Source organism: Xiphophorus hellerii, chromosome 18, assembly GCF_003331165.1.
Source record: "Xiphophorus hellerii strain 12219 chromosome 18, Xiphophorus_hellerii-4.1, whole genome shotgun sequence".
NCBI classification, from domain to species: domain Eukaryota; kingdom Metazoa; phylum Chordata; class Actinopteri; order Cyprinodontiformes; family Poeciliidae; genus Xiphophorus; species Xiphophorus hellerii.
The window spans coordinates 16,254,171-16,280,512 of record NC_045689.1 but is presented as its reverse complement, the minus strand read 5'-3'; the positions used below and the strand labels follow the sequence as shown (position 1 = coordinate 16,280,512).

The 26,342-nt window shown below is 37.3% G+C and overlaps 1 protein-coding gene across 3 annotated transcripts in view; it reads left to right on the top strand.

Annotated features, from left to right (window-relative positions):
- The window catches only part of dscamb (Down syndrome cell adhesion molecule b), a 132,138-nt gene that overhangs the window by 77,526 nt on the left and 28,270 nt on the right, over nucleotides 1-26,342 (top strand). For 2 of the 3 annotated variants that reach the window (XM_032545408.1, XM_032545409.1), the window contains exons 4-15: nucleotides 2,228-2,374; nucleotides 3,287-3,565; nucleotides 3,679-3,954; nucleotides 5,092-5,388; nucleotides 7,378-7,650; nucleotides 9,838-10,116; nucleotides 10,795-10,914; nucleotides 13,119-13,298; nucleotides 24,047-24,243; nucleotides 25,321-25,417; nucleotides 25,682-25,810; nucleotides 25,896-26,063. In XM_032545408.1, the coding sequence (XP_032401299.1) occupies nucleotides 2,228-2,374; nucleotides 3,287-3,565; nucleotides 3,679-3,954; nucleotides 5,092-5,388; nucleotides 7,378-7,650; nucleotides 9,838-10,116; nucleotides 10,795-10,914; nucleotides 13,119-13,298; nucleotides 24,047-24,243; nucleotides 25,321-25,417; nucleotides 25,682-25,810; nucleotides 25,896-26,063 (2,442 nt within the window). Of the gene's footprint in view, nucleotides 1-2,227; nucleotides 2,375-3,286; nucleotides 3,566-3,678; nucleotides 3,955-5,091; nucleotides 5,389-7,377; nucleotides 7,651-9,837; nucleotides 10,117-10,794; nucleotides 10,915-13,118; nucleotides 13,299-24,046; nucleotides 24,244-25,320; nucleotides 25,418-25,681; nucleotides 25,811-25,895; nucleotides 26,064-26,342 lie in introns of those variants that run through there. The other variant, XM_032545410.1, reaches the window with a different exon arrangement.

Below are 26,342 nucleotides of genomic sequence, written 5' to 3'. Positions count from 1 at the left end.
CTGGTTGCCCGTCTAACAGCCCTGTATGTAAAACCCGTGAAACCCCTTTAGGACATCATATCCATGGAATCCGTTGTCGGTTCTATCTAGGTCAGTCCTTACAATAGCTGAGCAGTTTCGTCTCGCTTCTCCCGCCCTCTGTGTACCCCCCGCCTCACCAATCCCCCCACTTTGCTGAACCCCACAAGGATGAATTCATTTTGCCTGTGTAAACATAAAAGAAATGCACATAAAATGCTAGCAGATTAAACATGTTTTGCTTCTTTTGTAAATATTAGTCTCCGGATGAATATTAAAGTAAAGCACGGTTTGTTAAAAAAGGTGCAAAACCCTTCAGTGTTTTTCTTTTTATTATTTCAGCAAATTTGTCCAGACGGTGTCATAAATTGACATATCCCTCCTGAAATGCTGTAATGCAGTGCAGTACAGCAGCCTGCCTCAGAAACATGAAACATTGAGAAAGACTGTAATTACAGCCTGACATATGGTCTGATCTATAGGGGATGATGTTACAAGGCCTAAATAAGCCTGTATGTAATTTGGTCACCCACACAGAGACAAGATTACCATCCACTTGCTTGTTCATGTCTGTTTGGAAGATGTTGGGGTTTTTTTCACGCACACAAAAAAGATTAAAGCAATAAATGTTGTTAATTTTCGCTTTTGTTTTTGGTGTCTTGTTGGAAATTACACAGAAAATAAAATTAATTATTACTGCTTTAATGCTGTCTACTGTTCATCCTTTTTATGTCTAACTGGAGTGCAGTCAGGAAAAAAAAAATATAGATGATTGCAGAATAAGGATGCAGAACATGTTATATTGTACAGAACTTTACAAGATGCATGTTTGTTCTTATCTCAAAAATCTTTCCGCAGAAAGATGAATATACATTATACCTCCAGTCTTTATGTTCAAATTGATGCTTCAGCAATCAGTATAGACTTTACTTGTTTCAGTATAATAACACCAGTTATTATCCTAATCTGTCATCCATTGTTTGTGTTGGTCTTCTACTAGTTCAAAATTTTAGGTAGAGATTAAGTTGTTTTTTTTTACAGTAATAAGCTTACTTAATTGGAGAAACAACTTGTTGATATAAAATCCCCCCAAAAAGTAAAAAAAAAAAAAAAAAAAAAACTGATCAGAAAATGCTGTTATTTCAGTGATTTTTAATTATTATTATTTTTTATTTAAACATGAAATTTGATGCTCCGACTGTTATATTTATGGAATAATAAAACTAGGTGCCTTGCTCTAAGTGGTGTGCTACTGCTTCAATCTGTCACCTTCTCTGTAGTTATCAAAGTTTCTGAAACTGTCCCTTCTCCAGCCTATAAGGCAGGGGTGTCAAACTCCAGTCCTCAAGGGTCGCTGTCCTGCAGTTTTTAGATGTGCCACAGGTGCAAAACACTGGAATGAAATGGCTTAATTACCTCCTCCTTGTGTAGATCAGTTCTCCAGAGCCTTAATGACCTAATTATTCTATTCAGGTGTGGTGCAGCAGAGGCACATCTAAAAGTTGCAGGGCAGTGGCCCTCCAGGACTGGAGTTTGACACCTGTGCTATAAGGCCTTTTGTGCAGTTTCTGTCTTATAATACTCACCTTTACAAAGCACTGACAGTCTCCTTAAAATTGCATTTTTCAATCAGTTCTGACATCAGTCTGCTCCCATGGGAATGTGAGGATCCATTTGATGCTGCAGAGGAAAGTTTATTTCTTCATGGATGTTGACAACCCCACTCAGCCTGGTTTGATCTGTTGAATTAACATAATGTTACTGCACTTAAGGAACTGGCAGTGACAGCCGAAGAAAAATTGGCTTTCTTTATCAAACGGTGACACTGGGGAGGTTACACTGTAAGCAAGAACACAAAGACAATGAACGCTATTAAAGATCAGAGATGCGTGAGATATGCAGATCTGAATTTATTGCTCTGACACTGCTGGTACGCTACGAAGAGAGTGTGTGTTTTATGTTCCAACACAACTAACATTACTGGTTTAAATATGTACATAACAAACTCTGTTTGTCTTCAAAGAAGCTTCCTAACGGTTTTGTTTGCTTTGAGATTTATTCTTAACTGGTATCCCATGGAGAAAGAAATCTTTGAGATATGCCTGAGTGAATGAATGTTTTATGATTTAAAAAGTTGCTTTGATACTGTGTAGCAGTCTAACAACTGCTGCTCTTCATGTCTCTCACCTTGTTCTCCTATCTGCTCCAGGACAAAGATATCTCATCACATCTACGGGAGCCTTGTACATTGTGGACGTCCTGCCTGAGGATGGCCTAAATAACTACCGCTGTACAACACGCCACCGGTACACCGGTGAGTCACGGCAGAGCAACAGCGCGCGTCTCATTGTGTCAGGTCAGTATGCTGGTTTCACCCTTCAGTCACGTTGACCAAATAAATTAAAATGTGTCTTAGTTTGATTTATTACTAGATTGAAAGTGCAAAAGTCTTCAAACCCCTTGAACATTTTGTCACATCACAACCACAGAGGCAAGGACATTACCATCAGAAAGTAGGGCATAATGGCAAAAAGAAAGTAAAAGAATAGTTTTCTATATTTTTTTAAAATTAAGAAATATCTGAGAAGTGCGGCATGCATTTCTACCCATCCTACTGGAGTCAATACTTTGTTGAACAACCTGCCATTGCCACTATCAGTGCAATTCTTTGCTTTTATGTGTCTGTCAGCTTTGTGCATCAATGAACTGAGACTGTTGCCTCTGTTTGCATCATAGCTAAAGCTCAGTTAGCGAGAACAACATCTGTGAACCAATCAGTCTGCATTAGGATTAGCTTTGGATTTTAACTGGGTCATTTTAAAACTTGAACATACTTTGATCTGAATTATCCCATTGCAGCTCCTGGTGGCATATTTAGAGATGTCATGCTGGAAGGCAAACCCTTTTCTTCATCTCAAGTCTTCTGTAGGTTTTCTTCTAGTGCATGATACCATCTTGCTTGACCCTGGATTGGTTGATGCTATGCTCAGGAGGATGGAGGACTTCTATCACAACTGTTGTCTACAAGTGGACACAATTCACAACCACATTATGCTTCTCCGATAAAAAAAAAAAAAATGTGTATTGTTGAAATGAATGGTTGTAACATAAGATGTGAAAAACATCAATGGGGTGTGAATACCTTTTCAAAGTGCCACAGATGATGTTGGAAAAAAAAAAAAATTACCCCAACTATTTGTATTAGCGTCCAACATTCTGATTTGGCGACGCTCACAACTAATTAACCCAAATTATCTCCTCTGTCCAGACCCCACCAACGCTGAGCCAGCCATCTTGGATGGCTTTGACCACAAAGAGGTGAAGATTAATCATCGAGTGGAGCTGCCATGTAAGGCCTCAGGCTTCCCCACACCCAAATACCGCTGGCTGAAGGACAACAGCCCCTTGGAGCCAGACAGTCGCTTTCGCCAGACCATCTCAGGGTTGCTCATAGAGAATGCACAGCCCAGTGACTCGGGAACGTATGTATGTGAAGTTTGGAACAGCTATGGCAACGCAGAGGTCATGGGACGCATGTATGTTAAGCGTAAGTCTTATCAAATTTATTTATTGACAATCTTTCTTAACACTTCAATTTTACCATCAAAGTGATAGGAAACAACTTTTCTGCAACAGTAATTCTGTTTTCTGTTTCTGCAGAGCCCTTGAAGGCAATGGTCAGTCCTCGAAAAGTGAAAGGCAGTGTGGGTAGCAAGGTGTCTCTGTCTTGTAGCGTGAGCGGTTCCGATGAATACGAGCTGTCTTGGTATCGCAACGGAGAGATCATCTACCCTGGAAACAATGTTCGCTTCATGGGGCTTAACCGGGAGAACATAATCATCGAGGGAATGACGAAAAGTGATGGCGGAGCTTATCAGTGTTTCGCCAGGAAGGTCAAGATGTCGGCACAAGACTTCGTACAGGTTATTCTCGAAGGTAAAATGCCCCTTTAATCTAAGAACCCATGTGTGCAAACGAATTAGCAGCTGCTCTATGCATAATCAATGAGTTGGATATTAACTTAGAGTTTATGCAGCAGTGACTCCAATCCACCACAACTACGATCACGCTAGATTTAACACAAACGCAGACAAAAGCACATGCACGTGAATCCTCATGATCAACCTTGGTGCCGTTGCTTAGGCAACTGTCCTCTGTTGTTGGGCCGGCATGAGAAGAAGATATTGATCATCTATAATCACATAGAACAAACCTGGATTACCAGAGAGAAACTGCAGGTAGGCAGAGAGAATTCAAAAGCCAACTACACTGAATGTGTGAGAGGAAAAACTCCTGGAACAAAAAAGAAAAAAAGAGGGTTTGATTAAATACAAGTTGTATAAATACAGCTCAAGAAGATAGCTTCATCTAAATCCACAATAAATTTGTGCTCTCAGACTTACTTACAAAGTTTATTGAAGTTCAATGGATGGAATCAGTCCATCCTGAAAAGAGAAAAGGAGCTCAAATGCATCATCAAAAGCCAAGACATTATCTAGAATTTATATTCACTTCTGACCAGACATGTACTGTACATGTGTAAAGTTATTGAATTTGCTCTTTATATCCTATGTTTACACACTTTAAAATACAGTCAGATATGAATAAATTCATGCTACACCTTTATTAATTTATATTTTTTTTGGTGCAATTTTACAATATTTCCAAAGTTGTATTTCTATCTCCTATTTTCAGAAGAAAGACTTTCTGACTTTTTTCAAGCAAAATACTGACACTGGAGATAGTGAAGATGATCTGACAAACCAGGTCGCTGCTAATTGCTTGTGATTTAGTTGATTTGTTTGAAGGGGATTTTGCTAAAATAATTTTAAAGAGTTGTGTTCAATAAATGAAACTATCTTAAAATTAAATTAAACAGTTTGGGTCTTTGAGTGTCTAAGTTTTACACTTATGTGGTTTAAGCATGCAGAAGGATCTAGAAACAATTTTGTTGAAGTCAAAACATACTGTACCATCTGGAGACAAGTCAAAAGACAGATGCCAAACACAATGCTTTGGTTGACTGACCTTCTGTTTCATTCCCACTGTGCTCTGCCTCATCCCCCAACGCAGACGGGACCCCCAAAATTTTATCCTCTTTCAGCGAGAAGGTGGTGAACCCCAACGAACCCCTGTTTCTAGTCTGCAACGTGAAGGGAACGCCGCCTCCCAGGTGCAGCTGGTCGCTGGATGATGACCCCGTCATCAAAGATGCCCATCACCACCTGGGCCATTATGAGACCCATGAGGGCCACGTGGTTAGCCAGCTCAACGTGACCCACACTCAGGTGCCGGACGGCGGGTTGTATCGGTGCACGTGCAGCAACTCGGCCGGGGTCGTGTACCACCAGGCTCGAATAAACGTAAGAGGTGCTTGTCAAATCAGCTCCTCCAAGAACAACAATACACAAACTGTGTGTCTCTTTGTGTGTGTCTGCAGTGAAGGAACAAATGCGGTTGTCTGAAATATGAACTGTAGCTTATTTCCTTTTAATTTTTTGATGTTCTCTAATTCCCTAGGCACTTGTCTGAAGGCTTCTTTGAGTTTGTTTGCGCAGTACTTTGCACATTAATTTTATTTGCCTTATTAAATCTTATTACGTGGTGTTCCCTTTAAATCTTCACTCAATAGCCTTAGTTTGTCTCTTTCTGTTTCTTTCAGCCTTGAATAGTATATAATATTATTGTCTCTTTGAATTATTACAGTTTGATCACAGCTGTATTCATAAGTTAACGTAATTATCTGGGTTTTTAGCTCATAAATTTATCTGAATATGGTTTGTAAATAGCCAGAAGACAAATATATTTCCTCTGTCTGACTACATTCATCTGCAATGTGGTTGTGAGTACAAGTGACTATTCATGTGTGTCTGTGTCTGCATGTATTTACTCAAGCAGCCAGCCCAGCTTTTCTCTAACAGATGTTAAAGAGATTACTCTGTTTCCATTTTAATAGATACAGGATGAGACTCTGAATGCTTTACATTTTATTTGACGCTTAGTGTATTAAAGAGCGAGTGTTATTTAAATGTTATATTTCCTTGAGATAGTTAGCGTACTTTAATCTGCTTGTCATTTCACCGCCTCTCTGCATAGTTACACTTAGAGCTTGTGCAACAGAAGCTTAAAACAGCAGATTTACTGTATATTTGGTGGCAAGTAGCAAAAGTGAAACTACACAGAAATTATATCGTGGTATGTCAAAATATTTTCCCACCTACAGATTTAGGTACACAGCTAAATGTTTCTCATCAAATACGTTTTTGCATAAGAGAAAACCAACCTGAGTAAATCTTTGACTGTGAAGGAGTTTTGGCCAACTCTTTTTTGAAGAATTGTCTTGATTCACTCCCACTGGAAGGTTTTCATGCTTCTTTGTGATCTTGTCACAGTTAGACCTGGTATGTGCATGAATTTAAATGGTAGACAGAAGAATTGATGGCTTTATCAATAAGGGCAAGTCGTTCAGATCGCGAAGCAGCAAATTTCAGGTTATTATCTTATTACCTACAGGTTTGACTATCAGTGTGATCTTTTTTTTAAATGCTGTGTTAGTTTTACACCAAATATACCAGGATGCTTACCTTCAAAATATTTCATTTTTTACTCCTCAGTCTAAAACATGTTTTCATCAGGATGATTTTTGGGATGGTTTTTATGGCTAGCCGTGGTTTTGGTCTCGCACTGTTCTTATTGTGCAATTATGAATTTAACTGAGGCAGGTGAGGCCTCCCATGACTTAGTTGTTGTGACCTTGGTGATGAGTCGTTAATGTGCTCTAGGAGTCATTTTGGTTTGTTAATAATGTCTTTCACTGTGAATCACTGGAGTGCCAAAGCATTAGAAAAATCTTTGTAACATGTTCCAGACTGACTGATGTAAATGCCTTTTTTCCTTGTCCGGTCTTGATTTTCTTTAGGTTTCATCTCATGAATTTTCAGCCCTCTTCATGTTTCCAGTCAGGTTCTCATTTTTCAGGGCTAGGATGAAACAAGTCAAGGTGTGGTCAATGGAATTGAATAGAAAAATATGATTAATCACAATTAATTTATGACTTATCAAAGGGGCATGTTGGTAATGGTAGCCTTTTTTTGTTCATTAAATATACCATTTCAAAAACTGAATTTTGTATTTAATCGGATTATTTTTGTCTGATATTAGAGTCTTTTGATGATTTGAGGCATGTGTGACAAAACTGTAAGTAGGACAATTACTTGTTCCCAGTATACTTAGTTATTTTACAAAATAAAATAACAAGGCAGAGCCAATTTATCAGCTAGTTGGATGTGATATTAATACTCCAGTCTCTTTCAGTATTTTTGAACTGAGAACCAATTCTCACTCTCTGTCCATTTGTAGGCCTAGCAAGCATCCGCCCAATGAAAAACATCACAGCGATTGTAGGACGGGACGCCTTTGTTCACTGCCGTGTGATTGGCTACCCGTACTACTCCATAAAGTGGTACAAAAACTCAGTTTTGCTCCCGTTCAATCACCGACAGCGAGCTTTTGAGAATAACGGTACCTTGAAGTTGAGCAACGTGCAGCAAGTGGATGCTGGGGAGTACTACTGCAAGGTGACGGTTCAGCCCAACAAGATGGAAAACCAAAGTGTCCATGTTCGGGTTAGAGGTGAGTCTTTTACAGGTGAAAAGGTTTGCTCAGTTTCATGTTAATGTAGGAGGCTTCAGTGTGATGCTTTTAATAAAGCAAAAGGTTTTAATTCGGCTATTGTATCTCAAATTGCTAATCTCACCTGGAAAAGGTATCATTCAAATTTTTCAAACCCCTTTACGTAATCTGTCAATGCTGCCTTTAAACTTGCATGAAGTGGTTTAAGCAGGTGTTTTTGAGGTCTAATGTGACGCAAATATTTTTTATCCTGTTGGATCTAACTTTTCAATACAAACAAAACCTTACCCTTGTTTTTTTCTGTTGCACATACCACCTTGCTGACATATGTGAAGCTGAGGAGAGATTTGTTTATTTAGTCTATTTTTTTTGTTCATATTAGATTCATTTTTTATCTAGTACGTATTAGTTCAAGTGGGATTTATTTGTAAGGTAAACATCAGTAAAAAAGGTCCACTCTAGATTCTATAGTTTTAATGGGACATTTTTATATATTTATCAAGAGGGTATTAACCTAAAGATGTAGCATATTTTAGAAAGCAATTCTGTTTTAAAATTTATTATTTCACATTTGTGCATTAAAGCACTGGTGAGCTTTTAAAATGCTTTGTTTTTAGTCAAAATACAATCAATTGAGTGTAAAGCAAACTATTTCCCTCTTTTTTACTATATCCTGCCGAGGGGGTTTATTTTATCATCCAAATTGTTTTTGTTTTGAACAATATTGTTGTCATTAAATGGTGGTGGAGGGTCCTACAACATGACCAGAAACAAAATAGTTTGTTTTTGACCTGTGTTGGTAATAATAGCCTGATCATTCAGCACAACATTTTGTTAACCCCACTGTATTTCCAACAATTTGAATAAATTGTTAAGGTAGGTATGAGATCATGTGTTTCCATTCACTTGCTTTATTTGATAGAGCTTTATGATGAGCACGTGTCAGTGGTCTTTAACCTTTCTACTCCCAAAAGCAGCAACATGCAATAAACAGACATGATTGAATTTGTAAATTAAAATCTATGGGATAAAATTCCCAGGGGAAGAAGTTGACTTTATTAGGCAAGTACACTCACTGTATCAATGCATATAAAGTTGTTTAATTCATTCATGATATTACTGGGCTGAATGACTGATCTCCTCTGAGATCTTACAACTGTAATAGGTAATACTAAAAAGGGCTTCCCCATTATGCCTCCATTAAGGTGCCTTGTTGTCACTATAAAACACTTTCCCGTGGAGCAAAGAAAACCGGGGCAAAAAGAGACTGATAGCATAGGAGAGAGTGATGATATAAAGCAAGCCTTCCCTGTGGTGCTGTAGCGAGCAAGTGCATTTGTTAATTTACTCTGCTCATGCTTAAAATACGGAAGTGTTTTGGGGGAATCCCTGGAGTCCATTATCTCCACTTTGTTTTGAATTAAATAAGCTGCTAAAGTGCTGAGTATTTCAGTGCTGTTTGAACTCGCTTGGACACAGTAGCTGATGACTTGTGCGATGGTCGGAGATTTCCCAGTGAATACAGAGCAAGCAATTTGAATACATTATTATTATATAACTGTGTGATTCTGCAGCCAGACTCAGTTTCCTGACCCACTCAGCAGTGGAGTCATCTTAGGAATCAGCCTCTACTTTATAAGACTTGAGTATATGCACTGGAATGAGACCATTATGTTTTACATCTACATTAGACTCAATTACTGTATGATGAATGAACAAACAAAATGTATGCATAAACCAGTTGAGTTTTTGAATGTTTAGAGCTTAATGGGGAGAACTGATAAAAAAGAAAATCTAATGTGAAATTATTGAAAATTGTGTCCAGCACATTTTATATATATATATAAAAACAGAATTTATAATTTTTCTTCCACTTAACATTGGTGAATTATGTTGAAGTTTGGTTGTAACATAATAAAAATGTGTGAAGGTTCAATGTTTGTAAGTCCTTTTCAAAGCGTTTTATCTTCTAACGAACATATCCCTTTCTTTGACCTGACTTGCTTGCTCCAGACATGGATTTTTTTCACAGACATCAGGCTTCACACAGTATTTTACACTGTGTCAAAATGATCCAATTTCAAATAGCCAAAACAATAAATGAGTCGGTTAAGATTATTTCTGCAGCTACAGTAGATCAGCACCTAAAAATGGCATTTGGTGTTTTCTTTTTCCTCTTTTCTACAGTCCCTCCATACATCCAGCCCTTCGAGTTTCAGCGCTTCACTATCGGTCAGCGTGTGTTCATACCTTGCGTGGTCATGTCGGGCGACCGGCCGCTGGATATCACCTGGCAGAAAGATGGACGGCCAATCCCCGCCAGCTTGGGTGTGACGGTCGACAACATCGACTTCACCAGCTCACTGCGAATAAACAACCTGACACCTGACCACAACGGCAACTACACCTGCATCGCCCGAAACGAGGCCGCCGTTGTGGAGCATCAGAGTCAGCTTATTGTTCGAGGTAAGAAAGCAAACCAACTTTATCCTTGGTATGACCCTCAACTTTCATCAGAGATTCACCAATGAGTCTTGTATAGTCTATTTCTGAGAGTTTACATTCTGCTGCCAATTGTAGACAATTAGAAATATTTTTTTCCTAAGAGTGATAGTTATTTTATATTAGAGCATAAGTTGTGTCACATTGCTTTCTTAGTAGGTTTAAAGTTCAAAAGTATTTAAAAGCGCTGTTTTCTACCACATAACGTTCCTATTGTGTACTAAGTTTTCTATCGTTTTCTGACTGAACTTCAAACATACAAAATATATTGGGTGTCTATCATATATTCTATGAATTTCAAGTTCAATAATATATTTGCAAGCACCCAACTTAGCATACATGTTCAGAGGAAGTAGTTTTCTTTCAAACACATTTCTTCTTCTCTTTGACTTAATTTTTAAATACTTCTGTAATTCTAAAAAACAAAAAATATTATAATTTTGAGTTTCTGACCAGTCTTTGATCAAATCTGTGCAAACAAAAATAGCATGTGTCTGTGCATTTCTTTGTTTCACTTTCCCCAATGAAAGTCTTTTGTTGTAACAAATATTCTAAAAATACACTCTTCCCTATGTTAAAGACATCAAATGTGTGGTGCACAATAAAAAACTGTTCTTCGTTTGTGTTTGTATCTGTGTATAGTTCCACCTCAGTTTGTGGTTCAGCCTGAGAATCAAGATGGGATCTACGGGAAAACTGTGACCCTTAACTGCTCTGCTGAAGGCTATCCGCCACCCACTATTGTTTGGGAACACTCCAAAGGTACATTAAGCACAGATGATTTGAGGGTTCGCAGAGTCTTCACCTTAATCAACAGAAAATCAGGGAGAGACGCAGGCTGACTGAACAGATGGAGTGGGAAACAGCAGGGCAGCAGGTGCGTTCAGCCACTTGAGCAGTGCAGATGAAGAGGGGGCCCAGATGTTTGCTTCATCATTCATATAACCTGGGATGAAAGAAGGACAACAACAGAGTAGAGTGACTTTGAATAAGTGTGTGTGCGGGGGTGTGCGTGTGTGTGTGTATGCCGGCCAGCTTCAATGATCAAAGGAATAAAAGAATCAGATGTGTTTTTCTGTCTTTGATGGGGTCTGTCTGTCTGTCTGTGAATTCATGAGAGGCAGGCGTCAGGCCTTGCTTACTCTGGATCACAGTGAATGGTTAGAGCTGACTGAGTAATTAGTAAAGTAATTTGTAATATTTAAAATAAGATCTGTAGGAAATTATTACAATTTTTTTTTTGCTTTAGTTGTGTTCTTTGGAATGTCTATCATATTTTCTATAGATTCAATAGTTCAATAATATATTAGCAAACACCCAACTTAACATACATTTTCATTATACATTGTACACCTAAATGAAAGGCATAACTTGGTTTGTATTTCTATATGGGCAGATAAACATGGCAGCAATGCAAATACTGGACTGCGAGAAGTCTTTCCCCCTTATAGATTTCTTTCATATTTCTTCTAAAATGCTTTAGATCTTCAAAGGAGATAAAGTTATCCTGAGTAAATAAGCAAAGCTTTTGACAAATTCAGCCATTTTTATAATATGACAGCAAAAATACGATTATTTAGCAGCACACAAAGTTTTTATTCCCAAATTGATTAAAAGACACCAGAAAATTTTACCACAATATGAATAAATATGTCTTGACGGCCAGATCTCAACATATTTAGTGAGTTATCTAACACCAGCGTTAAGAACATCACTAAATGAATTTGGAGCATGTGTTCCCCGAGACAAAAAACAATACCAACCTGTTTATGTAATAATACTATTGAAAACAGGCGCTACGGTTTTGTGTTCAAGGACCTGAAATCGAGCTCACAGCGCTTACATAAGCAGAAGGCACGATGCTACTGCTATCAAAGCAACAAACAGTCAGGACAAAGAAAGTTTGTCATTTCTATGTGACTTGCTGCTTACCGCTTTGTTGTGTCCATTGTTTCCATAGACAGAAGGAACTGACCCCTCAACCAGATAAAGATTTTCAGCAACTCCGTCTTAATACTGGCGGAAGTTGCTGAAGCACTTATCGTTGAAGTGCTTCACTCAAACAAAGAGGACTTTCCTCATTGATGTGGCTACATTTCCAAGAAAAAATACATTTAACCAGGCACTTTGAAAAGGTTCTGATGTTGGGGGACAGTGTGAGGAATTGTGTGTTAATACAGCGAACAACATTTTGACTTTGGCAGTTTTGGACTTTGACTAGAAAATCATTGTAAGAAATAAAAATGGCAGATTTGTAAAACTGGTAAGCGGAAGTCCTTGATATCATTCGTCAGTTTTTCAGCAAATACTGTGATGCAAATAGAAAACACTGAACTGATTGAAAAATTTTACCCAGTCAGAATATAAGTACATCTATGCAGCACCAGAAGAGACTAAATTCAACATTTCTGCACTCATGGAGACTCCAAGTACACAACAGAATGTGTTTTAGGGCTAAAAATATGTATTCTGATATGATATTTTGCAAGGTTATCAGGCATCACTTTATGAGCTTCAGCTCAAATGAATTCAGGTTATGACAATGATCAAAGCACAATAGGAATTCAACCTCTGGAAAATTGAGGTTTTGGAGTGGCCTATGTCTGAACTTACATCCAATTAACATGCGTGACCTTAGATTGTGTGTTTCTGCTCAGAAAATCATTGATGTTGCTGGATGAAACAACTCTTTATTGGGCCAGAAATTCCTCCACACAGAAGACACATCGGTAGTTTTGGCAAACGCTTGATTGCAGCTGTTGCTACCAAACATGGCACAGCCAGTTATTAGGTGTTTTGGATTCCCCTAATAATTTGAATCATTATTTGAAAATAGCTTTTTTAGTTTAGTTTGTCTGATGATATAAAACTTTTAAATGTAACAGGAAATCTGTAAGATATGTTCTATGTACGGTATGAGCTACACAAATCTTCTTTTCCTAAAAAAAATGTTCTCCTTGCATCAGGTGCCGGCGTCCCCCAGTTTCAGCCCATCCTTCTGAACAGCGGCTCTCGAATCCAGCTGCTGAGCAACGGCTCGCTGCTTATCAAACATGTTCTGGAGGACGACAGTGGCTTCTACCTGTGTAAGGTCAGCAACGACGTCGGAGCTGATGTCAGCAAGTCCATGTACCTCACCGTCAAAAGTAAGAACTTGTGTTTAATCATGAGCTGTAGTTTCTGTTCGTTTGTTTCATAATAATCATCACACCTCCATTGGCAAAATTAGATTATGTGGTATAGTTTGAGTAAGCCTTGTTAAACTGTATTGGAGTTCATAGATCATTGGATAACAACAAGGAAGAACAAACTAATTCTGCTCTACTACTTTGGACTGTAAGGGGTAGACTTGGGAATTAATACTAGTTAATTGAAAATACTAGTTTAACTGATTGAAGTTCATCTTTTACTCATTATCTTGAAGAAAGGGGTTTTAGATAATATAATCTCTTTTTCCTTTCACAATAAGGAAAAAGAGATGATTATAGTTCAGAACCAGCTTTGGCACCAGAATATCATGGTGGGAGATAAAAAGAGTGCCCTATGCCCTATTTTAGTTTTTGCCTAATTTTAGGATTGTTTGGACATTTTGAAGGAGTAATGAGCTTTATGTTGGTTAAGTGTAAAATCTGAGGAGTTTGTGTGTTTTGCAATTGTTATCGACGAGTATAAAGTTTAAGACAAATATTTTAAATGCTCAGAATCAATGGGATTCTGATGCCATGTAGTAAAAATAAACTTGATAATGATCACCACTTTTAAGCATATTAGTAGAAAAAGAAAAAACAAAATCTAAGACTCAAATTCAGGGTTTTGAAAAACTGTCAATTTTACAATGGCAAGCGCAGCAATTCTTTCTTCAGTAGTTTATGTGATAAAAATCACAGACTCTACTAAGCAGCAGCATGTCCCCCCCAGTCCTCCCTGCAGTGCCAGGAGTGGCTGCACATTTTCATGGTGCTTAGATGTGAGGAGAGCTTATTTCACTTACAGTCATCAAACTGGAGTATGAGCCTCCCTGCTGATGGGCAGTCCTGTCTCTGTTTTATCTTCCTCTCTGTCTCCTTCTCCCCTCATCCGTCTGATATATGGAAGCGCGTATGTTTTACTAATCATCACCACAATAGAAGAGATTTTATCTGTTTAAGAAAGGGGTTTCGGTCTGACCCGGTGCATGGTCACTCTGAAAGAAGAGAATATGTTTGGAACTTTCCTCGTGGGTAAATCTGCATTTTTATATCAGTAATATCCGTTGACATGCTGTAGATGCTTATGTGTCACTGTGATTATGTCTCCCAGTGTTCAAGGCTGGGAAGCTGTCAGCACTGCAGAAGCCCACTCAGAAACAAACATACTGTGTTTTCATAGGTCAGTTTTCTGACTGTGGCATCCAGTTGCTATGCAGCAAGCTGACCTATGGCTGTGCTAACCTTACTTATCTACTTTCTACCACACACAGAGAAAGAAAGCTGCTGTGGACTCGACTTGTAGTTGTATATCAAGCTTAAATTATACACACAAAATGGATGTAAGGTCATAAAGACCTGCAACTGAAAAATCATGCTTATTAAATAAGTATACTTTATATGTTTAACAGTAGGATTACAAAAAGCAGCTGTAATGTCACATAGCCCTGATATTCTTGGCACATGGTTGGTTTTTATAGACCAACCTGATGTGCTTTTCTGCTACTGTCAGAAAAGCACATCAGTTTTTTCATGAGTTTATTCATACTGGTGTTGTTTGCCTCCTGCTGGTGAATGCACATGCAGTTTACACACACATGTAAGGAGGGTGGATATGACGATATGTTTTTCTCACTCTGCTCCATTGACTTGAAACAGTATCTCTGCTGCGAAAATGTGTCTATCTCTGCGTTTATATAGGTTTATTTGTTATGAGGGGCAACAGAAAGTGCTGTTAGGGTTTTTTGTATTTCAACAGTGTTGTAATCTCTGAACAAAACCTTTAGCAGGGATCTAGTTAAATTTTTATGGTCCACTCAAATAACATTTTCTTACAACAAGGCTTCAGAATATACAGTATATATACTGTATATTCACATATTCTCAACATTAAGTAAGATTTAATAAATAAAAATAAGCATTAAAAGAAAAGGTTGTTGTAGAATTTTAAATATTGCATACAATATAATATATGATTAAATAAAAAATCTGTTTTAAGGTAAAACTTCTCTGATCTTAGTGCTGTTTATGTTATTTACGCATCATTAAACAGAAATAAGATTTAAGTGCACTTTGCTGCAGCTGCTTGCTTCAGTTTCTATGCTGTTTTTGGGGTATGGATAACTTAAGCTGCATATTGTATAATTAAAGTAATATTGATTGTGTTTATTTAGAATCATTATGGTTCCTGTTAAAAAACATTTAATTTAAATTAATCTTTTTTTAATAAAATTTTGTCTTCCTCTTACTTTTATTAAATTCTGTTGCTTGCTCATGTGGAGATGATACTACGTGTCATTTACTAATAATTTAGTTTTACATTAATTGTGTTTATAGATGCAAAACTAAAATTGTCCTTTAATTACACATAAAAGTACATTATCAAATTTCATCAAATGTTGCAATTTATGCCCTGCATTTAGACTTGAATAATAATTTTTTTGCAATATTACGTCTTTTATGAGTTAGTTTAGCTCAGATGCAGCCCTATTTTCTTGCTGCCCTGAGATAATACTCTATGTGCTATTCTAACTCTGCTGTTATTGGTGTCTGTAGTCATTACATGCTGGCTCAGCCACACTCTTTTCACTCATCAGCAGATCACATTTCACATTTCAATTCCCAAAATGTACTTAAGTATTCAAGATGCTTTCAATAAAGGAGTACTTACTCACATGAGCGGTTTGAAAAGTGGAGACCATTACTGTATTTTTTTTTTTTTTTCATGTGTGTCCTTTCCAACAGTGTAGCACTCAGAATTGAGTGCCCAGGAGAAACCCGACACATTTACCTTCACAACAGTACAACAAAGATTTATACTGCTCTGGAAAAAATTAACAGATCACTTAAAATGATCAGTTTATCTGATTTGACTTTTTATAGGTATATCTTTGAGTAAAATGAACATTGTTCTTTTATTGTATGAACTACTGATAACATGTCTCCGAAATTCCAAGCAAAGATGTAATATGTATTTGCAGAAAATGAGAAATGGCCAAAATGGCAACAACAACAAAAAAAGATTCAGTGCTTTCAGTTCTCAAATAATGCAAAGAGAACAAGTTCATATACATTTATAAACAACAATACTAATGTTTTGACTCAGGAAGAGTTCAAAAATCAATATTTGGTGGAACAACCATGAGGTTTAATTTTTTCCACTGTTTTATATATGTGTGTTTATTTCAAATGCAATTTGCAGAGATGGACAAAACTGAAAAGACAAAGAGGGAAATAAGAATAGAGGAGGGAGAAAACCCTCTAGAAGTCTGCTTCTACTCCTGCAGAAAGAGAGAAAAGGATAAATAGCCGTGAAATTGCAGGGACAAAACAACATATGGATATGTAACATAAACAACATCACTAAAAAGCATGTGGTACTATTTAATACAAGATGTATTACTGTATTCCTGGTCACCAACACTATCATGTCTGTTTTTCTGTTTTCATGTTTAAACAAACATTACTTGCATGGACATATTTTAGTCTTTATACTCACTGAGGGTGTTTTTTTTATTGAGGATATTGGTGTATCCATGCGTGGTGCAATCTGTGTATTCTGGCTCCATGCAGTGTGTGCAGTTGTGAATGCCAGCATGAGACGATTGAACTCTTGAGTGCATTTCTGCCTCATTTAAATCAGTCAATACCTCAATTAGAAGCTGCCATGGGGCTCAAGGGGAGAGTAGTCTGCATGTTTCCCTGCTTTATTTGCACTCTGTCTTTCTCTGTTTATACACCACCATCTGGTACAGAAAGATTCAAAAGGTAAAACAACACATTGCTTGCTTTGTTTGAGGAAAAAGTTTAAAGGTTTGTTTTTTAATGGTGATATTCATATCTAAAGGAAAATTTTGGATTGCTGTGCTGACAATATTCAAAATTAGCAGATTTTGAATAATTGCAACATTTCTCAAAGTGAGTAAGCATTACTTTAATGTAAATTTCTTCCTTTAAACTGTAATCTGATATAGATACTCATTGCTAACTGAAATTGCCTTAGGTCATGCTTGAATCTTTATTATAAATATGTCTGCAATTATCTGTTGGAATAATAATAAAAAAACATCAGTGTGATTTTTTTCAAAAATAATTAAACATTTTCTACTATGGGACCTACAGGGAGTCAAGTTGAGTATTGGTAGATTTGTGAACATTATGTCCTTCATACCTTCACAACAGAATGTGTGAAGTAAAAAAAAATACAGTTTGAGAAACCTAAATTATTGTTATAATTATAATTTTTCCTGTGTACTACAGTCAATCAATCACACGTTTATTTGTACAAGACGTTTCAGCAACAAAGTGCTTTGCATCATAAAAATATAAAAATACAAAGTCATAAAAATCATCATACAGTCACCAATGGAGAAACCAATAACAAACCATATTTACTAAATTAGAATATGAGTCCTGATGGGGCTCATTTGTCAGATTAAAAGTTCAACCTTTAACCAGTCTGTAGCATACTTTTCAGTAAGCCCTCATTTCTGAATTATTCTTTTTTGATCTGATGTATATTTAGCTATTGAATGTTGTTTTAGCTGTAAGCAAAAAATTGTCATAATTAACAAAAATAACATCACCCTGTGTATAATTAAGCTATAAAATTTGTTTTACTTAGTTAAATAAACTGAACTGAGTTAAATAAGTGAACTTTCCAATAATATTCTACTTTATGAAAAATTACTGCATAGTTTCTTTAGGCCAGTGAAACACTTTCTAATTTTTGATCATTGCCTTATTTTTCTCATACTTTCGGGAAGGTGAAGAAGTTTGTATAATTTTCATTAACGTTTTTATATCTAATTTAGCTATTAAATTCATTTTTATTGGAAGACAAAAAGAAGTGTAAGAAACCATGTGTAAAACTGATCAAACTACTATTATAGCCATTTGTGAAAACAAAAATCAGAAGTGAAAAATTTACTTGCTCCAGAGATCTATAGAACTAATTATGTTATAAAATAGATGGTTTTGTAGATAATTGATGTTTTTTGGTATTAAGTAAATGTTTCAAGCGTTATTCTTCTATTGTGCTACAGAAAAAATGGCAATGTCTGACACTATGAGGTGACTGCGCGGTCATAGGAGATGAACACCCAAACTCATCCCCAATTGCTGTTCCGGCCTGATCCCTCCATACCTCTCAGCACTTCCGTCTCATTTTTACCTCTTCTCCGTTCCCTTTTTTTCTTGTCTTCCTACTCACTTTTTTCTCTTCCCATCTGTTTTTTTTTATTATCAGAGCCCTGTATTACTGCTGCATTTTAAAAAATACACATCAACGGAGCAATTACAGACTATGAAAACATTTAGCCTGGGGCAAAATGAGTGCTGCCTGGTAGATGCAGGGAGATTAGATGAGAAGATGAAAAAGCCTCACCTTAGCGTGAGGCACTGAAGCACAACTAAGATCAGTAAAGATCAGATAACATGTTATATGTGATTCATCCACACTTGCACAAACATATTGATACAAGGTCAAAGAGAGACTGAAATGTCTCTTATTGCACAGATAAATTAATATAGTCACACTGTAATGTAGGCAGCAAAACACTGAAAATTTTCATTGGTGCTATTTTTAAAATTGCTCAAATGAGCAAACATGATCTTCACTGATGCAAACTCGCTTTGCCAAGGTCTAAGATTTGGATGGGGAAATAAGTTCCCATTAAGGAGCAATAACATTAGAGAAGGGGCAGAGGAAACTACAGTTATAGGACTCACTTAAAATTCATAGTTGCTATGCAAAATAAATCAACAGCTTTCTCGGCGGGGGCAGTGAGTAAGGCAATGATGGTGTGGGGATCGAGGGAGAGGGCGGGGCTGGATAGGAATAAGAAATGAGGTTTAAACATAGGCAGTCCCAAGTCTGACACACAAACCAAAAACCACACTAACATACAAGTACCTCACATGTAAATATAAACATAAACATAGCACAACTCTTTGATTTTGTTCTTTTTCTGCTTCTAGCATGGAAAGGTAGCGTGTGGAAACAAAGGCAGATCTGTGTGATTGTTTGTGTGGGTGGATGTTGTGCGTAGGATGTGTGCTTGTGTGTGTGCAACATGTGCTTCCAAATTGTTGATCTGAGTTTAGCATACAAAGTAGAGACCAACTGTTACATTTTACTGTTATCAATAACTTCTTTGTGTGCAGGCACCGGTCCATCCATTGTGATCAAATCTAGTCAACTTTGTGTGGTGCTTGCATGTTTTCCTCCTCAATGAGTTGTTTTTCTTCAAGGACACTATTCTTCTTTGAGAGTCCAAAAACACATTTGTTAGGTTAATTGCAAACTCTAAGCTACACCTGGGTATTAGTCTTGTATCTCTCAATGTTTCCTCATTGATGGAAGGGTGACCTGTAGATTGTCATATGGTTGGGCGGTTCCATGGAATCAAAAGTAGTGCAACATAATCTGTATGTGGCAAAAAAAAACCCCTAAAAATACTGCAAAACAATAATGGAAGACATGGTATGTTTACATACTGCTCAGTCTGACATTGTCCTTAAATCTCCAAATACACTAATTCTCTTTTGAGTTTTTACAAATGGTGGGTTGGATTATTGTAGAGTTGCTCTTGTGAGGCAACCAGTGACTGTCTGTCTTCAGATGCTGCGTTTCCAACCTGATTCTGCACACTTCACACTTACAGCCCCAAAAAAGTAGGTCTTAAAAAAATGCAGGGACAATGTAACCATTATTATCGGAAAACCCTTATAAACGAGTACAGTCAACCTAACTTCTCCATTAAAATTAACAGTTTAAAAAGAAAAACCAACACTTTACAGTGTCTAATTAGAGTTGAATTTAGATAATACAATTATTTTTGACTAACGCTTTGGTCAAAGTGTGAAGAATTAAAAAAACCTAGCACTAACTTTTGCTAGTCACTTATCTGGTAAAATGCTAATGTTAGCTTAAGTCATCCACCTTTCTTATTTTGTGTGAACTACGGTCATAAAGAAAACCTACTAAGGTTAACATTATTGTACAGCATAATTTTACCACTCAATCATTTCTCATTTCCTCCTGTGGAAGAGGTTCAGTGAAGTCTGATCAGGGTGTTGCCAAGTCCAAAATGGCTGCTGGAGAAAAACAATGAGGCTCATTCTGTCCTCCTTCATATCATAACAAACTGTCAAATGGAGTCAGTGATTAGCTAAAGCTATCCAGCTTCAGTCCAAACATCATAAACCTTATATGTGAATTAAAGAACTAACCTAGTATCTTTTTTGTGTGTAAATATGGGATAAAATACAATCTTTAAAATATCAGAAGTCTTTTGAAATTGTGTTTACTGTAGCATCACTAAAATAATCCACAGCATTTATTTGGCCAAATGAAAGATGTTACGTCAGGCAAACAAATTCAGAATACATTATTTTCTAATTTTTTGAAACTATGCAACCTTACTAACACTTCACTGCAGCTCATGTGTAGAGTCAAAATAAATGCAGCTTGATCCATGAAACTCCTGTACAGCATGTGTCTTCGACAGTGTGAGCATGTCTCTACTTCTATTTTACTTTTTTTACTTGCATGCATTCTTTCTTTATCATTGCATACAGATGCACAGCACAGAGCAGCCCAGGAAGTCTTTGTTTGTCATTGTGTGTTTCTGAATGCGAAAGTATCTGCTTGTCTCCGTGCGTGCATGTCCGTGTTTGTGCTTGTGAGAGACAACGGCACGGCCAGCGGACTAGTCTGCTGTGTACGAATAATCAAAGTGGTCTCTCTCATCATTAAATCATGGCTGTCCTGGTGGGAGCCTAAGGAGGGAGATAGAGGGAGTGAGTGAGGGATCATAGTTAACGCTGCAGGGGTACATGCTCTCTCCCTCTTCTCCATCGTGTACCGAGGCTGAGATGTGTCATGAGCACAAGTCTTTTCTGCTCCCTTTGCTCGCCCACTTAGCTCCCCCAGACACAGCCACTCACACACACACACACACCCCTGCTCGTGCATATGCACACATAGTGAAACACTCCTGCTCACCTGATATGTTATTCAGGAGTGTACAGACATTTACACTGACTCAGACACACAAACTGCATCTTTTCTAGGAAGCAAAGACCTCTAACCAGTGCTGCACAAGGATCTGCCACATGTAGCTGACATTACTGTTCTGTTCAGTGACACAGTGTTCCCTACATCACACTGGCTCCCCAGATATCATAAACATTAAATGGATATCATAATAATATATTCAAGTTATAACAATCAAGTGTCAGACTGTCTTTTACAAATATATATAAAGGTGAACAACGAGTTTGGCTGGAGCCTTTTTTTAAAATAGATGAGCCATGATTTTTTATTACGTGTAACTTGGCAAAGGAATACATAGTTTTCCTAAACCTAGAAGACCCGAAGTCTAATTTAGCATTTCAGGATTTTTTAAAAATTGCATTGAGCTTGATAGAAAACAAACAAACTGAAAAAACCCTGCAAATTCCCAATAACTGTGAAACTTTCTTTTTTGAAAAATATCTAATCAAGAAAAAACAAATTACTTCTCATAGCACAAACACCAAATAAGTTTCATACATTTTCTGTGCAGAAGCTTTTGCACATCAAACCAACAAAAAAATATTATTTGTGTCATAACCAATGACTTGCAACTGTTTTACTGAGCTAATCTCCAATCATTTGGGAACAAAATGAGGAACATTTTAATTTATGAAGACCAAGACAAAATAATTAGACTCAGTTTCAGGTGAATAGCTGGGAAGTGAAAAGTAAATGATTAATGGTTTTAAATTCAAGTGTGACATGCACTTATACTCTGAAATCTCTACATAAAACTCGATGCAACCAATACCTTCATAGGTTATTCACTTATAAAGGAACTCCACTTGTGTGTAATGTATTTAAAAAAGGACAAATCCAGCTGTTCTGTGAAGGCTTCATTAGCAAGCAGGGATATTATGAAGACAAACAGCAGAGAAGTGAAGAATAATGTTGTGGAGAAGTTTGGAGGAGAGGTAGGCTTATTGTCTGGTCAGGTAGTTTATTAATCTGAGAAACATATTAATATGGTAACTCTGGAGGAACTGCAGAGATCCGCAGCTCAGGTGGGAGAATATTTTGACTGGGCAACTTATTAGTCATGCGCTCAACTAATCTGAGCTTTATTTAAGACTAGGAAGAAGACTTGTAAGCAGCTTAGCATTAAGCATGTAAGAGACGCAGCAACCGTGGGGGGAAGAAGGTGGTCCGGTCAAAAACAACAATCTGACATAATGCAAAATGTTGTGTGGCTAAAAAACAAAACAAAGACAAAACTGCACATCACTCTGAAAGCATCCTTCACAACATAAAACATAGTGGTGGCAGTACCATGCTCCTGGGATCATTTTCTTCAGCAGAGACAGGAAAACTGATCCCAGTTAGATGGAAGATTGATGGAGCTCATTACAAAATAATCCTAGAAGAGAACCTGTGTTGTGGTGGCAGAAGACTTGACACTGAGATGGAGGTTCGTCTTCCAGCAGGAAAACTATCCTAAACACAGAGTCAGATCAAAGCATGATTACTGTATGTTAGAACGACCTAGTCAAAGTACTTAGATATTGCTGTTGATAGATGCTCCTTGTCCAAGTTTGAGCTTCTTTGTAATGCAGAATTTGTAAAAAAAATAAAATAAAATAAAATCAGTGTTTAGATGTGTAAGCTGGAAGAAATACAGCAAACACTTAGCGCAGCAAAATGTTCTAAAGTGAACTGACACAGAAATGCAAGAAAGAATCGAATCATTCCTCTTAATGATTTACTGCAAAGAGCTAGATCTTAAAAATAGTTGTGATATTCAAAGTTAATTACGACTAGTGACAGACATATTACTTATACATTTGCTGATGATGTAAGTCAAAGTTGTTATGATGAAAAAAAGAAAGTATTTTAATGGATCAAATGTTTTGAATGCTATATTGTTTTACACATTCTTTGTGAACAGATGGATGTCTGAGTGATCACATTCGTTGGCTATAATTTGACAAGAGAAGATATGGCAAGATGAAGAAAGTAAATCTTTTATATTCATCAATCTCCACAAGGACATAAAACACAAATCCAATTCAGTATTTTAGAATGAAAAAAAACCTGAAAGCATCATCCAACAGTCTGTGTTATGATCAGAAGTCAGCTTCAAAAAGAAAAAAAAAAAAGATGAAGTAAGAAGTATGCATGTGTTTCAGTGTTTAGTGATTTCAAACTGAAAGAAGGTGAAACGTTCACAGCATACGTTCATGTCACTGATCGACACACACACTCACACACTGACTAGATCTGCTGCTAATGAGCTCGGTGTGTGTCCCATCTCAGACTGATGGGAGTTCACACAGTAGTCGAATCTTTTTTTCCCATCCCTCTGCCTCATCTTCAGAAAAGCAGCGTGTTACCGTTTGCTGTCGTTATCAAAGCAGTCGCAGGTTCACCTTAAGGGCTCCTTTTCAATCTCTCAGCATTGGGGAAGACAGGCAGACTCAAACATGACTTCATGATGGTCCCTGGAGTGTTTTAATGGTTGTCACGATTATCTCAGAGAAAGTGAAGCCGTGGATTTTTTTCTGCACAAAGCAAGATGTAAATGTTAAGCGTTTCACACAGATTTATCTCATTTCTTTTATTTTGTGTAGTAGGTCAGTTATGTTATTCGCCACTTCTTTCTAATTTTATTTCATCACCTTCTGCTCCCCAGTACCAGCCATGATCACCTCCTACCCGAACACCACTCTGGCCACACAAGGCGAGGAGAAGAAGATGAGCTGCACCGCTCACGGGGAGAAACCCATCATGGTGCGCTGGGAGAAAGAGGAGCGAATCATCAACCCCGAGACCAGCCGATACGTGGTTACTGTCAAGGAGGTGGCTGACGACGTCATCTCAACACTGGTGGTGAGCAATCAGTGTGACTGTGAAACTGAATGTGAGGGGAGTGATGTTGCTCTAAGAGGAAAAGAAGAAGAGTTGGGTTGGAGTTGAAAAAACTCTGCACTGTGAAAAAGTATTTGACCTCCCACAGAGTTCTTCTCATATTACTTTTTTGTCTGACTCAAAAGTTTAAAATCTTTCAGTAAATTTAATGCCAAGGACTTGTAAATGCAAAAAAAATGTCTTCAAATGATAATTTCTTTAATTAAGGGGACAAAATGTGAAAAGGTCAAACAATGGCGTGCACCACCATTTGGTGCTTATTGGTGCTAATAAGCTTATGTGATACCTGGTAAAACGTTTTTGCTCTCTGCTGATACATTTTGGCCCTCCTTAGTTCACTGAAGCCAAATTAGAGTGTTTTCAAGTATGAACAGCCTGTTTATGTTTGTGCCACACCATGTCAATCAGATTCCTATCTGGACTCCAAAATCTTTTCTTCTTTTGACCCAGTTAGAGGCGGACTTGTTGCTGAAGCCTGTATAAAGTCACAAACTGATGTCCTAGAATAATATTTCAAGATTTTTTTTATAGAGCATGATGTCATCAGTTAGGGCAAATGCTCAATGCCTTATTGCAAGAGCAGACCATGTTACACTGTCAAAATGAAGACTTTTTAATTTTTTTTGCTGTTTTATATTAAAAAGTGTAAATTGACCTTTTCACATATAGTTTGGCAGTTTTTTGTTTTGATAAATAAAAAAACATCTTCTGGTAAATGCTTCATGTATTTACTATAATTTAATTTGTTTAATGATCTGAAAACTTTGAGTGACAAAAAAGGCAAAAGGAGAAGAAACCTGTAATCAGGTGTGAGCGCAATGTGTAATATTTTAGTTCAGCACATATTTGTTTAGAAAATATTAGTTTAAATTCTCCTTTTTAGCTTTTAAATGAAGATTTTTGCTTCATTTCTGTACAAAAGTAAAGTGCAGGGAAAAGTCTTACCTGATTGAGTGACTAGAATAGTTTATATTTAGAAGTGGTAGTCGAACTGTTCCTTTTTGAAAGTCCAGCAGAGTGTACTGCATATTTCTGTAGATCATGCCAACTGTTCGTGAGGACTCAGGGTTCTTCTCCTGTCATGCCATCAACTCCTTCGGTGAGGACAGAGGCATCATACAGCTGACAGTGCAAGGTAAGATTTTGACTCCTTTAAGCTCATGAAGGTTGTTTTTAGGAGATGTAGAATAAAACCTTTTCTCATAGTAGAAAGGATTTCTCTTATTATTTCTTATTAAAGTTTAAGCCATACTTACTGGTATTTATATGATCTCACTGGTAATATTACAACGAATGAATCCATTAGTTTTGTCTTTCTTCTGTGCCTGTCTGCTTGCGGATATCTGCTTACATCTTCCTGTTTCTCTCTAAGCATACTGCTTTGTTTAAATTTCCTCAGAACCACCTGATCCTCCAGAGGTGGAGATCCGGGAGGTGAAAGATCGAACCATAGCTCTCCGCTGGACCATGGGGTTTGATGGCAACAGTCCTATCACAGGATATGATATTGAGTGCAAGAATAAATCAGGTACAAACAGAAAAGAAGGAGATTAAAAAGAAAACTACACTAAAGTTAACCGTATGTTCACAATTTCCCATTTTGTTTCTTCCAGCTTCTTGGTTGTCAGCCCAGGTAACCAAAGATGTGTCACCACAGCTTAACCAAGCCACTATTATAGACCTCCATCCTTCCTCCACCTACAACATCCGCATGGTTGCCAAGAACATTATTGGCAACAGCAACCCCAGCAACGAACTCACCATCACTACTGATGAAGCAGGTTAGTTAGCATTGACTAAATATCCTACATATACGACTGCCAACTCTGACATTTCTGAAAACCAGAGATGATCAACTACACAAACCAAGCAAAAAAAAAAATCTAAATATTTTATTTATGATCCTGTGGAGATAAAAAAAAATAGCATAATTTACCATAAACCTGATCTAGAGTCAAAATGCCTTCCTGTAGTTTATTAAACACAGGGAGTCATCACAGACTCCACTACCAGTCTGGGAGAGGGACTCGAGTTATGGGAGGTTTGATGGTCGTACTGCA